The sequence below is a fragment of the Anas acuta genome, chromosome 5 (assembly GCF_963932015.1).
Source record: "Anas acuta chromosome 5, bAnaAcu1.1, whole genome shotgun sequence".
In the NCBI taxonomy this organism is placed as follows: Eukaryota; Metazoa; Chordata; class Aves; order Anseriformes; family Anatidae; genus Anas; species Anas acuta.
Window position 1 is genome coordinate 64316844 of NC_088983.1, and position 16949 is coordinate 64333792.

Below are 16949 nucleotides of genomic sequence, written 5' to 3' on the forward strand. Positions count from 1 at the left end.
AGAGCAGGCAGCAGAGCTCAGCTGCTGAGCACAACGAGGCTCGCTCATTTCGGCGGCTGTGTGGCCTCAGCCGCTCCCGGTGCCTAAAAATAAAGCCAAAATAAAAATAAATTAAAAAAAAAAAAAAAAAAAAAGCCGTATGGGAGCTCAGCGGCCCCGGCCGGGGCTACGCACACGGTCCCGGGGCTGCGTCAGCTGCCCACCCGCGCACCAGCCATCAGGAGGGGAAATCGTGGGAGGAAAAAAAGCCACGATGTTTTGAACTTAACACGTGTGTTTTGTTTCTTTGTCGCAGGGTGCTCTCTCCTCCCTTTCTGCCTTCCCCCCCCCCCCGAGGAGCACGTCTCCGCTGCACTGGAGGCAGGAGCCTGCTACACGCAGGTACGGTGGAGGTAAACGCCTTGGGAATGCACCTGTGTGTAAAAACTTACACGGTCGGTGTGTAAACCGACTCAAAAGCCCCTTTCCAGTCTTCTGGAGTTGTCAAGTGGTATTACCGCATCATGCCATGAAAATGAGCGAGGTGCATTTAGGGTTCCTTAACGGTGAACAGATTCTCCAAACTAATCTGAGATAAAAGAGCATTTCCTATAAGGAAAAATAAAACTTTCACCTATCTATTTCACAACAATGAAAGGTTCGGGAATCTAGTATTTCCACAGCTCAACGCCAGAATAGATTACTTAATTATTCATTTCTCCAGATCTTTTTGGTGTAAAATCTGAAAGTAACTCAAACAACAAAATCTTGAGAATAAATTAGGGCATGTGTTAGAACTGAGAGAAAAAATCACAAGAACAGACTTTCACATGTTTTTCAGAACACCTACAAGTAAGTATCAGTTGGGTGTGGTGGCATCCTGTAAAATACCTTTTGTTAAACAGATGGAAATGAAACTTGTGTGCCATCAGCCTCTTGTGGTGGCATGTTGAGAAGTAGCAAAGCTAGTTAGAAAATAATACACATGTACAGATTTAAGAAATGGACAACGTTTCACTGTAGATGTTTATTCTACTTATAGTAACAAAAACCTGTGAAGTCCCATATTTTAATGTACAGTGATATATTTTGTCATATAAAATACAATTTACAGAAATTTCTATCAAGTAAACCTAAACAAACACACTTGCTTTTTGCATACTTTTACGTAGATCTTTAAATTAAAAACATCTCATTAAGAAAAATCTTACACCATAGTAGATGTTTGCATTTAATACCGCCTCTTTGCATTTTAACATTTTGTCTACGGGTTCAGAATACAGACCAATATTACTAATAATTAATATTACTAAATAATTATTAATTGATAATTATTTAAATTACTAAATAGTTAAGAATTAATATTACTGATAATTAATAATTAATATTACCAATCTTCTTTTCAAACTTAATGCAGTTTTATACCTTTTTCAGTGGACAGTCTTATATATACTACCAGCATAAGCAGGGTCTGACAACAGTGACACTTTTTTTTTTTTCTTTTTTTTTTTCAAAACACTTTTAGAGTGGAAAGTACAGGAAAATGGAGACATTTCTTAAATTTCCAGCAAAGTTCTGCCAAAAGAAAACCCAAGAAATGTCCCACATAATTAATTTAAATCGAAGAAATAAATTCCATGGCCCATGTAATAAACTTCTTTTATTTAACAAACTTCTTTTTCTTTCCTTTGGTATACCAATTCATTTGTAGTCTTAGCTCTTTGCCAATAGATGTCTGATTTTTTTAATTTTTTTGCTGGTTATAAAGGTGCTACTTCTATATACTCTTTAATTGCAGGTTTGTAAAAATGTGAAATTAAAAACCCCTCATCCACATGAAAAACTAGGTACGTTTTTCTTCGTTGTTGTACACTTAACAGATGGATTTCAAAACACAAAATACCTGTATATAAAAAGGAAGATAGTGCACTTTAAGCTTATAACATTCCATTTTCAAATCCTCCGTCCAATAATCAGTAACACTGTTCTTCTGCAGCCTTCTCCTAAATAGGCATGACCCTTGCATTGTAAAATAAACAAGACAGCAATATTTGACTCCTTGTCAAATATGCAGCAAGTGAAAGTCCAGTATGTTCTTGCCTTTTACCTATTTGAATATTGTCGTTCACAGTTGTTCAAAAATTGCTAATTTGTCAGTACATTTTGTAAGGCTAGATTTACAACAGCATTTTTGCAAAGGTGAGAATATACAGTATATACAGAAGACATTGACTCAGTCCTTGCAGTGGTGTCTATTATCTATGGGAAATATAACAGCAGTTATAGTTCTATGACTGATTAGTGGAAGATGAAGCTTCTGCTTCTGTTGGTTTCTGACCTTCCTTAGGTGTTTCTGGCTTCACCTCTTTACCGATCTCCCTACTTTTACTGCGATCTTTCCGATCTTTTCCTCTTTCACGATCTCGATCTCTGTCTCGATCGCGCTCTTTTTCCCTGCTTCGATCCCGGTCTCGGTCTCTGTCACGATCTCTGTCTCTGCTTCTTGATCGTTCTCTGTCACGTTGGTTTCTGTCTCTGTTTTTATCCCATTCTTTGTCTCTGTGTCTCTCCCAGTCCCTGTCTCTGTTGCAGTTTCTGCCACGGTCTGTTTCCCAAGGTCTGCCATGTTCTCGAGCCCTTCGTCTTTCCTCAAAGGGTCTGCTTTGTCGATTCTCTGCTTGCTGAGGCTCTGGCTGATCTAAAACCTTGTCTTTACTTCCTCCTTCGTATCTCTCTCTCTGTCTCCCTTCAAATGTCTGGCCTCTAAATTCAAGATTTTTGCCTTCTCGGAAGTCAGATCCTGACCACTGTCCTTCTGACTCGGGCCCTTGCCCAGGAATACCAGAAAGAGGTGCAGACGGCCCAGCTTCCTCCCACATCTCCTTTCTGTGGCCTGGTGGATGACTGGGAAGGTCCAGGAGTGGTCTTGGGGTTGGCTTCATATTTTGTGGCGACTGTGGTCCATGCTGCGTAGAAAATAAGGAAGGAATGGGGCCCTTTTGACTTCCAAATCTTCCAGGGGCAGATCCTCTTTGTCCATCGTTATTTGGAGAAACATGCTCTTCTGAGAACTGTGGCGCTGGGCCTCTAAAATTAGGTCCATGAGGTCCTGCGTGTGCATTGAGCATCAGTGGTGCTGGAGGTCCTCCTTTCTGCCCAGACAAAGAAAACGGACCTCCAGCTCGGTTCTCCTCAAAGTGCTGTGGGAGAGGTCCACCCTCACCCTGAACTGGTGGAGATTCAGTTTGTTCTACAAATTGATGAGGCTGAGGGTTTCTTTGTTCTTCGTATTGCACCGCAGAAAGACCCCTGTCTGGTTCAAAGTGACCAGGTCCCTTTTCCTGAGAAGTAAACATTGGATTTGCCTCGTTTGACCAGGATACTTTGTGCATATCTTGCAAAGACTGACTGTCATTAGATGTGGAGAAATTAGGCTGAAAAGACGTACTTGGAGGTGTCGGAAGCAGCACTTTACGTAAAGGCCTGGATGTAGAAGGTTCTGCAGAAACTGCTTGACTCACATGTTCCAAAGTAACTTGAACAGTATTTTCAAATTTGCTATTAGGTGCCTCTTTTTGGAGCACTGCAGGAGGCTTTTCACTGGAAACCCAGTTATCACCACCGTAACTAAGCTGAGTAGCAGGAATTAAAGTTTTATCTTCCTTACCAAGTGAAGTCTGCAAAGTGTTTGGAAAACTCGCTTGAGGGTCACAGCTCTGGTTTAAAACTTGTGCTTGCTGATTGGAAGATGAAGGTAAATCTACTTTTTGCGCAGCCTGTTGGTCCTGATGGAACAATTCAGTCTCTATTAGGGAAGATTTTGGTGGAGGTGACATTAAAGCATCAGACACCGAGAAGTGAGCCACTGAAACACCAACAGCTGCTCGTTGTTGTCTGAGGGCTTCTTCTTGCTCCTCAGTTTGTCGTTTCTGCTCTTCTAGTTGTTTGTCTAATTCTTCTAACATTTTTTGCAGTTCCACCAAGGATGAAGACGCAGATAAATCTGGCACATACGAGGCAGGTGTTTCCACGGAAGTGTTTTTAGTGTCTGTATACATTTTGTTAGGTAAATCATCAACCGTAACTTTTGCTTCCTCCAAGATAGTTTTGTCTTCCAGATCATAGGCCTCATCCTTTAGTTCTGCTGTGTTACTGGGCTTCTCCACACTATACAGTTTTTTGCTTTCACCGGTCTGCATTTCAAAAGCTTTCTCTGGATCATATTCTTCTTTGGGATCGTATGGCCTGTCATCCTCCTCATCTTCTATAGCTTTGTCTTTTGACATCTGTCCAAACTGTTGTACAATGGGATCTAGCAAAGGAACAGCTGACACACCTCCATCCACAGCTGCTTTAGCTTCCTGATTTGAAGACTGGACAGTTTCAGTCTCCTTAGCAAGAGGTTCAAAAGTCTTCTTTTTACCAAAAAGTGTCTGGTGGATGTACTCAAGAGGTGTGGTAGTTTTTGAGGATGAAGAATGCATAGCAGTAGCACTTGTAGAAGCGGTAGCTGAAACTGGTGGTGGTACAGTACTTGTGGTTCCACTCTTAGTCGAGGACGGTATTTTTAATACTGAAGGTGTGACTGATGAGGTTTCTGGAACGGGAAGTGGGGGTGGAGGTGGAGGAGATCCAGGTAGTGTTGTACTTACAGCTGAGTCTCCCGAATACAGTGTGTATTTCGGAGTTTTCTTTTCTTGTGAAGAAGCTACTGGCCCCTTAGAGTACAGCGATGTTTCTGTTTCCTCTTGCACCTGAATTCGGCTGCGCTTTTTCTCTATTTTGTCTGTATCCATGGTAGTAGCAAGACGCTTCCCTTTCTGACAGATAACCAATCCAAGAATTAAATTCGGACGTGAAGACTCGAGACCTGAAAGGAAACACAAAGATTGCATATGTAAAAAAACTACTATTTTTTATCTGTGTTCTCAATAGGAACTTATCATTTTATATAATGGCAGCTATGAGTCATAACAGTAACAGTTCTTCTAAATTTCATGCAGTGACATTATCCCATAAGCCTATGTGTCTATATTTAATTACTATTTATATAAATTTGTATACAGTAACTAAAAATGTTTTAATTCTTTCCCTGATATTTTTTGAATATTGCAGTAACAGGTGAATCTTACTGAAAGATGTCCTTGTAAATGTCTCTGCTGTTCAAAAATTAAAGAAAGTTTTCCTATTTTTGTATTATTACTTTCTACTTATTATTGTCCACTTCCTCCCCCAATCAAATATTTCCTTTCTAAATGCTTTGCAAATACCTTATATACACAGAGATACTGATAAGTGAGAAAACCTGGACAAGCAATCTAACTTTCTGTAGGGCTACGTTGGAATTGAAGAACTAGAAATAAAGAGAAAAAAACTAATGCTATTAAAACAAACAAACAGACAAACAACAACAACAAACACTTCACTTTCTGTTACAAAGAAAGCACGAGGCATTGTTAAACTTAATAATTACATTTCTGTTCTAATCTGTGCTAAAATACCGGACTGACATTTACACCATTCCATCAAGGTGACTTTTAACACTGTTGTAGAATTGAGTTTGATGCCACAGACCCTTCCCTAAGTAAGAAATGTGAGCAGAATTACTCCATTGTGAAAGCTTCAGGCTTGAATCCCTGGAGAAGCACTTCCAGAAATGACCGGAAAGTTTCCCATAAAGAGGAAAAATGCAAACAGCTGAAGGTCCGTTTCACATTATTGTATTCCTTCCTTGTACATTCACATTTCCCACAGGCACTCGTGGAAGACAAATACAACCAGAATAAAGAGCAGGGAATAAATCCTTTAACATAGTCAGTGGCAAATGTAGAAAAAACATATAAAGAGAGGATTTTAACTTCTGGATTTAGTGACTTGAGATCCTCATTTGGGAGCCATATTAATATTTGCATCCAGCAAGGAACCAATAATAGAGAAATGAAACTAACAGCAAAGAGATTTACTGTGGTTATACGATGAGGACTCTAAAACCTACACTGTCCCTTATATTCATGACCCTTAAGTAAGAGTTTAAAAGAGGTGTAATATATGAATTTATGTATATCTTTAGTCTCTTACTAAACAAAACCAACTGCTCACTAAGGAACAACTTATAAATAACTAATTATTGCCACTGAAAACTTCTTGATACCAGCAAAAACCCAAACTTCCCATAGTTGCAGATAAATTATATTTGCCATTACCAGTCATAAGTATGAACCTTTGCTGAAACAACTGAATTCAAAGTTTTAAGGGGGCTCCTAAATTTACTATCTTATGAGAATATTACATCAGCTGTTTTTATTTGTATATACTACTGCTGCTTTCCATACTGGTATGAGTACTCTAAATATCTTGAAGAGATTTCATGCCTTCATACTTAAAAACACTTCCAAGCTTAAACTAACGGAAGAGATACTGCGGCATGCCCTCTGCTGATACACTTTTTAAATTAAAATTCTTCTATTTTAAATATGTATGGTACCCGATACATTGCCAACATTGCCAATAAATCCCTCCATAAGTGCGTCTTCCTAGTGCTAATAATGACTGATTATACCTTTTAATTTTTTTTCAGTGTTTTCAGATCTACAGATGAAAGTGCTAAATAGTGTTGTGTGTATGTGAAACGAGACAAACAAATTCACATACAGTAAACTACCAGAAAAAAAAAAAAAACAACACAATGCTGAACATCCCACCAACAGATAATATCTGGTAATAAATATCTGAGGTGGTTGAAGTGAATAAATGTGAATATCCTTCCATGTTCCTCTATATTTATATCACCCATGACAAAGTTTTGTAGATCTTCTAGGCACTACAGCAGGTCAGAGGTCCTCAGTTGTGTTCCAAATCCAGTCCATCAGAAAACAGGATTCATAACAGATTCATAATCCGTATGCACCTGATGGAGCTGGTTGATACAGCTGGAATATCTTCCAGCTAGGACTTCTGGAGTGATGGGATTATTGTCCTCCCCCTCCTCCCGCCCCCAGTCATATTTATCAAAGTATCTTACACTGTCATGTTTTTTGAGTACTTGCTAAACTCTATTTGAAGGTACACACATTTAAGGAGACAATGACCACTTTCCCAAAAATATCTTTATTGGGTATAAAAAACAGTAAATTCCATCAGATGTCAGTAACAAGTATGTATTACAAGTCTTTTACGCTGCGGTATTAATACATGCCTGCAAGTGTTTATACCTATGTTTCTTCTGGGCAATTACCTCCAGTTTTGAAAGAACTTTTCCTATTTACATTTTGTAAAAACCAGCCTGACATTCCTCATTTCTATACTAATACTAACAAGTCTGTCTACTTTTGCCAGGCCTCCACTTTAAAAGCTTCATTTGAAATGAAATCTACAACAGAAATATAAAAGATAATGGACAAGGACAGCCTATGTTTGCTCAAGAATGCAAGGAGGGGAAGATCATTTAAATGCTTCCCTAGAGCAGGTTAAGACAGGCTCAGAGCGTATGAGAAAAATCTTGTCCAAGAACACAAAGCAAGCGCCCTTTGCAATTTCATGCAGGAAAGAAGAGTATTTTCCTAGCATTACATTACTTGTTGGTGGTGTTTTTTTGTTACTGTTTTTTAAGTCGTATGCCATTAACATGTGAAAACCTGGCCAGGCAGAACACACCTCTGTTTATGAATATAAGCCCTGAGAATGCTTCATTGAGTTTAGTCCTAAACTTGTATTTGGGTAGCAGAGGACAGTCAGCTTGTCAGAAAGGTCAGCTCCTTACATGTTTTAATGTGTAATTATTTTGCGCTGTTTAGTATTTTGCAAACCATCCTTACAACAATGCAGTATTGCCTTCATTGTAACGTGTAGCTCTTAAGCTCCTCAACCTGTTACTCTAGATGAAAAAAGGTACTTATTTGGAAACTAAGCATATGCACCACCTCCATCCTCAGATGAAGGTGACTTCAAATTTTGTAATATAAAGGTGTTTCACATCTGAATTCATTCTCATTTCTTCTGTTTCCATGTTCAGTGCACAAAGATGGAGCAAATTCAAGCCATGCATTACTGCTGATAACTCTAACTAAAAATAGAAGAGCGTAATATATACCAACCTATACCACTTACTGTCTGCCACCTACGCAAGAGGAATTTGCCTGCTCCCAGGCAAACCAATGTTCTGAAGTCAGTGATTTGTCTGGAACTTGATCCAGGTAGCACAGAATATTTCAGACCCCGTGTACATGCATATTGCATGCACAGCGTAATACATACCATGAGATAACAACAATGTAGTGAAACCATAAACGTTACCTTTGTCTTCAGAGATTTCTTGACTGCTCCGTGGGATAAGAGTCTCCTATGTGATTTAGGGGACAGCACATGGCTTGTAGGGACCTAAAACTTGGTGGATTTATGGGTTGTTGAAAGTAGGGTCGGCTGAATGTTCTCATAATGTTTGCTTGTTTGTCTCAATATAGTGGCTGTTCTATGTACTCCATTTTATGGGTAAACAAATCCTCCTAACAGCAGAGATTTATCTTGTTGGAAAGGCTATGTGAGTTTCAGACCATGGCACCTTGAGATGATTGACTTTGCAATTTTTTCCTATATGCACACTTTTAAAATCTTTTTATAAAATTATATATTTTTTAATTATGCTTACATTAAACATTCAAAACCAATTGGTCTCTGATTTACTCGTTTTGTAATTTTACCTAGCAGTTAACCTCCCCTAAATTTTGTGCTTACCTGGTCCCTTAAAGGGCAAGAGGTTGGAAGGAATTGGGTCCTTAGAACTCAGTGGGATCAGGTAGAGATTCTTGACATGTCTGTTGTTATTAGTTACAACACCAAAACAACGACGACTGCTAAAATAGGAGTAGAGAGAGATATAGGCAACTTCTTCTTCTTCTGTGGCAGGATGGAAACGAATCAAACGAATCAAAAACAATTCCTGAAATACAAAATCAAAGTGGAAAAATTCAACCTGTAACACATCAGCAAATAAAATCGTTTTCCACTTTCATCCAATATAGGATGAAAGTCTGGAGCAGCTTTAAACCAAGATTTAAGAAAATACTGTCATTCAATTGGTAATATTAAACCAGAATCAATTTTGTCATTTTCAGAAAGACCAACTATTTACGTATCTCACATCAAGCTACACCTCTTTAGGTTCAGAATATTCAAATAATTAGGAAAGAAATGGAAAATTCTTAGATTATATTTGCATACCGTGCTTCATTTTTACTAAATCCATAAGGGTTTTAGTAGTAAAATTTATTACATAGACTTACTAATAATTTCCTAGTCTTTTAAAATTGAATTTCTATCTTCAGTAACTGAATAAATAGATTGTTTATATTCAATCATTAAAAAACAATAGGTTGTATGAATGTTTAACTACTACACAGGGGAAAGACGATTGGCAGCTCAACAGGCAAACCTGTTTCTTCAATAAATCAAAAATTTCAATGGAATAAGTGGTAGCAGTAGTTTTCCAGGTGTGATCGACATCAATATAAATTAGTAACAAGGAAATTCTATCAAAAGCCGCTGTGTATTTCTTCCTGGTTTTCCAAAGGATTTTAAGTAAATACCTTACAAAGTGAAGATTTGAGTTTGCCAACATAATCCCAGACTGCCTTCGGTGAGATCTTCCCACCAATATGAATCGTGTCTGGTAAATCCTAAACAAGAAGCATTACATGGTCGTATAAGAAAAGGAAAGAGAGGCTACAGTTTTGAACCAGCACAGATTGCCCCATCCCAGTAGCTTAGGCGATAATACAGTACTATGTTTTACTAAACTTGCACATATTCATTCCTAATTTCAGACAGGCTGTTTCCAAAATGCAAGGAGTTCATTATGGCATATTACTGGAAGGCTGGCAGTACACACAAAACAGAAAAAGCACTGCCTGACGAAGATAGCAGTGGAAGGTCAAATACTTTTGTATGCCTATCAGCCGATTCTATTTGTTAGCTTTGCTTTTACAGGGAACCTGTTATATGTAGTATAGCTTTTATCTACGCTTTCAATTTATCTGAAATTTTTGCACCCATATGAATTCTAGTTAGCTTCCTGTCATGATGACAGTGAAACCTGTTCTAGCAAAAACAACAAGAGAGCCACCAACCCTCCTAAGAAAAGACCTAAACTACACGCCTGAAACCCTCAATCACAACAAATACACTTCTTCAGAGAAGTTAAGAAACTGCTCAGTTGTTTCATCACAAGCTGTCATACTACCTCATTAGTTGAATGTACACCCTCCCAAAATATAAAAGCAGTTGCATCAAAGTTAATCAAAGCATGATATTTTTAATAAATGGCCAAACTTTTCTAATAGATCACATCAGTGATCCATCCATCTGTTTGTGAGCAGAACAAGGCATCTCTTTCAAAACACATGCTGATGATGCTTCTCGTCAAAAACTGATCTTGAAATCAAGCTATTATTCTATGTTAGATACTAACATATATATAAACATATTAACAGACATGAGAATTCTTCACAAATACGTGAGGAATTTTTTTAAAAGGCTTTCTCTCCTCCCCCCTGCCTCAGGCTACTGTTCCTATTACTAAAGGAGATTACTAAAGGGATACAATTTTTTTTTTTTGTTACACGTCCAATATAACAACATACACAGTGACCCCAGCCTTTCTAACAACAGGAACTGCAATACATTCTAAACGCATAAACATGTCAGTGCTAACCTCACTAAGATAATCAAAGCACCCGGAGACAGGATATGCTTTAGCGATAAATTTGGCCACGCTCTGCAGATTAATAAATCCTTTCCAAATGGTGTTGAGGCGAGAGAGGAAGAGAGAAGTGTCGCTGCCTTGAGGTGAGCGTGGCTCAGCAACACTGCAAAACAAATCCAAAAGAGAAACGTTATAGAGCACAGTAAGAATGCTTCCTTCTTCTTCTTTTCTTCCCTCCTCTTATTGATCAATTACTTTATTTTAAAAAAGCAAGTAACAGAAGCCTTAGTAAATGCTTTGTTAATGTTTTCCACTTTCATCCAATATAGGATGAAAGTCTGGAGCAGCTTTAAACCAACCCTCACAAACACTTAATATATTTGAATGCACATGCAGATTTAAAGTCAAATATCTTATAAGTTTTATTTATCTGTTAAAACACATTGAAGAATTTTTACTGTCAATATATCACGATGCTCAGAAAATTTTACCAACTAGAGAAGTTAAACAAGGAGATGACAAATTAAAAATTTAAAGTTCAGGTAATCGCATTTAAAGTTGAACATGCCTTTTGATTATTGGCAGGGGAGGGTAAGAAGCAAAGGGGGACAAACACACTGAACATAGCGAGACCAGAGATTCAGTGGCTTAGCTTACTATTAAATATACACACCTGATATTGGGTGACTGATGAACAGCTAAGTATCTTGGATCTGGTGAGGACGATGGCTTTGTTAATATTGATTTGGGGACAGTCATAACTGGTTTTGACATTTCCTGCTTTGTCTCCCCTGTTAAAACTTCACCAGATGCAGTACCAGAACGCAGGGCTGTCGTCGTACTACCAGAGGAGCCGCTCATTGGTGTTCTAGGCTCTCGGCCAGAAACTGTTACAGTTGTGACAACTGCACCAGTGCAAGAGGCAGGAAAAGTCGAAGGTTCTTCAGATGAAGTATCTGTGTTGCCATGGCCTTGGGTTGTAGGGATGTAAGTTCTTTCTAAGCTTGACTGGGAAACTGCTTCTGCTGCAGGTGCAACTTCGGTTTCCTCTGTGTTTTCAGAGGCGGCCTCTTTAGCAGCTGCTGCTGCTGGTGCAGAACTTTCATATTTTTGCTGAACTTCTGGTTTAGATTTTGACACTGCTTTTTTAGCAGAAGCCATTAATTTTATCTTCTTCGGTGGTAATTCATCTTCAGATGCTGAAATCTGACCTACAAAATTAATTTTAAAGTGTTTTTGATTACTGTTTAACAATGAAAAGGTCTGAAGAGAAAAACAAGTAAGCAAGCAATGCTCTTAATAATTCTTTTACTTCAGACAAAGTCAACACTGTAGATACCTGTACAGATTTTGCAGTTCAGGTCAAAAAGATGGGCTCGATGTTCATTTCTTGCATCCTTCAACATACTGCTAAAAACGTCTAGAGAAGGAGCACTATTTACATTTTGTACAGTTTGGGTTGACTTCTGCTGCTCCTGGAAATGAACAAACACAGAAAACATTCTGGTTGATTGCTAAATTCAATCATAAAAAAATACTTTTGAAACCGTTAATTCCGGTTCTTTAAAAAGATATTAAGGGCTGTGCAGAACTACTGCTCTGAGCAGCACTTACAAAAAGATGGAATTTTGAACTATTCTTCCCCTTTTATCATTTGTTTAAGAATATCATGTCAAACAGAGTTCTCAAATAGTATTTGTCCTCATTTCATTTCATGTAATTCTGAAGTAGATACTATCACATTAACTGCTTCCTGAGAATACAGAATTGTAATACTGATCACATTTTTGGGGGGGAAAACAATTGGCTAAGATTTTGCTGTAAACTGAGGCAAAGGTCTGAAAAACACGCATCATCTGATATTTTAGAAGCACATGCGATATATGCCCGATATTAGGTTGTTGCATTCCTTCAAACCAAAAGGAAAATGCTCATAGCACACCTACTAGGTGATATTCTTACAGTTCATTGAAACAACCTGCATTTCTGATACAAAATTTGAGGCCCTAGTTAGCATTTATCTCCCTTGGCACCTCCATGCTAAAGCAATAGCTAATACTTACATCAGAATCAGACACCGGGGGAGAATCTTCCATATTTACATCAGGCACTTGTTCCCGTTTTACAGCTGCTTTCTTGATCTCGTGTGATTTGTTTCTTGACTCTAACATCTGAGAGAAACAAAAACACTTTAGTAACAAGTCTGCATACTGATTTTATAATTTTATTTTGTATTTTCTTATCAGTTGGCTAGTGGAAGAGAAAAAGCTTACGTTATTCATATTTCATTAGGAAGAAAACAATATATTAATTATGGGTGGTAAGGGCTGGTGAAGTTACTGTTAGTCCATATCTAAGGACACACTGGAGAATTGTATTGCTTACCGCTTTGGCTGGTTTCTCCTTCCATACAAACAGTTCTTTAGATACAAGTTCTTCGGGTTTCATTCTCACTAGTTTTGACAGTGAGATTTCTCCACGAAGAACACGATGAAGAAGTCCCTAAAAAAAACAAACAAAAAACACACTTTGTTGCCATGCTGAATAACTTAAGCAACTAACATGATTTGCAGTGCTGGACTGTCAAAACCCTTTCAGGTTTCTTAATTCCCTATTAAAAATGCCAGTTAATCTTAAGAAAACTTAGCACGGTGCAGCAACCAGAAACTAATGATGAAATCATCATGAAGTATGAATTTTCCACATTACCATAAAATATACTATCAATTCTACTGAACAGGAATTTCGAGAGATGAACTGCCACTCCTGTTTCATATCTATAGTAGAATTTTTTTTTAAAGAAATTACGTTGTCTAGTCACTATTCCCATCTGCACCAGCTTCTTTTTCCTTTAAAAGATAAATTATCATGTACACAAGTGGTCTCCCATACAAACCACAGAACGTCACAGAAGAAAAACATTTATTTTTTTTCTAAGAATGCCATTCAATAAACAAATATTTCGCTACAAAGGCCAATCTTAATAAATACACGCGATCCAACTGGACTTCCATTCCAACTGGATTATTTAATATTTGAATGGCTTTAAAACAATTTTTTAGAGCATAACTCATAAGTCTCTCTCTTGAAACTACATATTGATGTATTATTTAAAAAACAGAATATATTTCAGTACGTTTACTGTTTAAGTAAATTCCAAACCTGATTTTTTGGGTCCTCGAGATCGAACATGATGCTACGGTATTTACTCTTGTATCGGTTGTCCGTAACTTGAAACAAATTAAACACCTCCTTTTCAATATTGAGTGCTACTTTCCCTACTTCACTCTCTGTCATGACCAGATCATCACTATCATTGACTCTGTTAAAAACAAGAAAGGGTATGCGCATTTACGTTAGGCACAAATTCTTCAGGCAGCATTCATAAAAACTAAATTTTCAGAGGAAGGAGTTAACCCCGCTTTTATTCACTCAGTGAGGACTTCCTTAAAACACATTTCAAAGCCAAAGTCTATCTCAGGACCTCAAAATGTCAACAATGGCAACCTTTTGCTACTGTCTACAGAAGACCACGGAAGACAGCCTTAACAAACTGAAGCCAGGTCAGTCCTTACAAATCCTCCTACTCATGACACTGCAATTAGTTTTTTGTTGTTGTTTTTTGTCATGAGCTACTGAGGGAGCTAAACCACTTCAGTTTTAATCTTAGACCCTCCACTGTGAACAGCATTTCTATTTCAGAGACACTACCAGAGCACAGTGGCCTAAGTCTTGACAGCTGACAAGAGCTTTAATATTTGTGGGACAATGTTTCAGCTTTTTTTTTTTTTAAGAAAAAAAAAAAAAGTAATACAGTTGCTAACTTTGGGAGAAGAAGGAACCTCTGCCTCAGCAAGCCCTTCCAACCTTTCACTGTGATATTCCCTACACTATGCTTCGTACAACCCCTACATCTCCAAACACCACCATTGCCAGATATCAGCTTCAGGTCACCTGCATTATAAACATCTCTATGCTGTGATTTAATTCTTCAACTGTAATTGTCTCTCACTACAAATGGGATAGTGACGTTTTTTTAAAGGCTTTTTCACATGCCCAATTATTTGGCATCAGATTTTTTATTTTTAATAAAGCTCTAATGCTAAAAATACTTGTAGTAATTTCTAGCACAAATTAAATCCCTTAGTAGCACTTAGCAAGAAAGAAACAAAACTCTGCAGGCTAACCCTTTACTTCTAGTTGTAGTTTCCTATATAAAATAAGTGCTTTGAATTCCCACCCACCTCTTCCATAACATTTCTTTTAGGGACTGACGAATATATTGTCGAATCTGCGAGTTGGGCTGCGACTGGATAGGGCTAGCTTGTGTTTTTGCTTGACTACTTCCAGATGCAGTAGAAACGGAAGACGGTGAAGGCCTTTTGAGTCCTCCAGCCAAACTGGATGCAGCTAGTTTTTTGGAAACTGGCGAGTCATAAGAAGCTGCTTGTTTTGAAGGAACGCCGCCTGTTGAGGGCGATGGTTTCTTGGGAATTTCACCTTTGAAACTCCCAGCAGGTTTAAGCGTCTGCTTCATTAGTGATGTGCTAGACATGGAAGGGGACTTCTTTGGAGGAAAATTTTTAGTGAGGGAAGATGCATGTTTCTCCACCATAGATGCTGAAGCAATAGTTTTCTTTGATGCTCCTACAAACTCTGTCGCTTTATCTTTGTTTCTCTTCTCTTCCTTTTGAGCTGTTAAAACAAAGAAGAAAATGCAATATTAAATGCTTAACATTATAACTTCCGGTTTATGAAGACCAGCTGTCAACCTATAAGAAAGTCTGTGAAATACCTCTGGAGAACTACCAAGTATATAATTTAAGCCATTCATTTTTAAAGCCTTTTTAAAAAATGTGTAAAAGTTGACTTTTTTAAGAAGAAGTTTGCCTTTGATCCTGCAGAGAGCACTTCTCAGAGACTGTCTGAAGAGTTTAAAAGAGTTGCATTTTGGTTGTAAAGGTTGAAAATCTCAGTCACAAGCTATGCAAGAAAATTAAAAAAAAAAAAAAGACACCACCTTCAAAGATTCCTGAGTTGGACTTCATGATTAAACTTCAAAATAAACAAACAAACATTTTCACAAAGTATATATACGTTCAAGCCATTTGGTTGCTAGTATGAGTATCACACTGTCGCTATAAACTATCAGATCTTCTCATTTACTTTCCAGTTAAACTCTAGATTTAATACTATAATATTTAATAATTAAATATTAAAACCATTGCTCAAACTGCGGCTATTTAATTCCCACCAACTATTCCATTCACAATATCCAAAACTGCCATTTAATGTTTTTTCTAACATCAATATATTGACAATACACATAATGCACAAGAAAATTTACAAATTACAAGCGAAGACTCCATATACTGAAGTTATAATTGCGCAGGACTTTAAAAACAAGCATTTCTGTAGGTTGCATTTCACCTGTCCACATTTTGGCACTGACGGGAACAGTTCAGCAAAACGTAATAAGCCAAAACACACTCTCCATCCAGCAAACGTCATGTGCTCCACTTCAGTTTGCCAGAAGTATCGTTTAAAGGACATCAGAGTTACCGTGGGCAGAGTTACCGTGACACATTCGTTGTGAAAGCACGACGGTTTCGAGGGAAACCAAGAAACAACTCCTGAGATGAAGTTGTTCTGATTAGAAAAGCTAAAGTTACTTCCCCAAAAGTCTTTTTTCTCCTCATAAATCTGCATTTGACTACTGACCAGTTTGTGATTTCTTAATTTTTTAATTATTATCTGATGTTTTTAGCTAGCAAGGTTTTGTAATCAGAATTAGTCCCACAGCCCCATCTGCAGAGAGCTATGTGCTTCCCGGGAAGGATGCAGAAATTCAACTTTGGTTAATTTCACCACAAACCAAATGGACCCTTTTGGTCTTCCATACCTGCTACAGTGAGAGCAGACATTATCAGGAAGGGTCTAACAACCGATTTTTCTCAGACTTGAGGGGGACAAAGGTAGGGAGCACCCTTCTGAAGCCCAGTTCGCCCAGTTCAAGAAATCCTATAACAGCATACTGTTTGAATAGAAATACACCTCAGAAAGGGGAAGATTTGGATTACCTAAGAAACAATGTCACTACTCATTTCTGAGTGAAACAGCCTTCCCACCTTTGCCGGTCGTTAAATTCTGTTAGACGCTGAGCATTTGTAGTAGGCACCTCCAGCAGAACGCAAGCTTGTAACGAGCTGCACTACACTGCCTCTTACTGCCAGCATGTTTCACCACCAATACACAAGCTGGTGGTTAAGATGAA

The 16949-nt window shown here is 38.0% G+C and overlaps 1 protein-coding gene across 1 annotated transcript; it reads right to left on the reverse strand.

The window, feature by feature from the left end:
• Positions 1-2267: 2267 nt before the first annotated feature.
• On the reverse strand, positions 2268-16599 carry LOC137858048 (death-inducer obliterator 1-like). Its single transcript, XM_068685440.1, has 11 exons — positions 16578-16599; positions 14920-15370; positions 13838-13997; positions 13061-13177; positions 12739-12846; positions 12015-12150; positions 11349-11886; positions 10685-10838; positions 9561-9650; positions 8710-8914; positions 2268-4849 (listed from the first exon to the last, which is right to left on the reverse strand). The coding sequence occupies exons 1-11, from the start codon at positions 16597-16599 to the stop codon at positions 2268-2270; spliced, it is 4563 nt and encodes a 1520-aa protein (XP_068541541.1).
• Between the last annotated feature and the right edge of the window lie 350 nt (positions 16600-16949).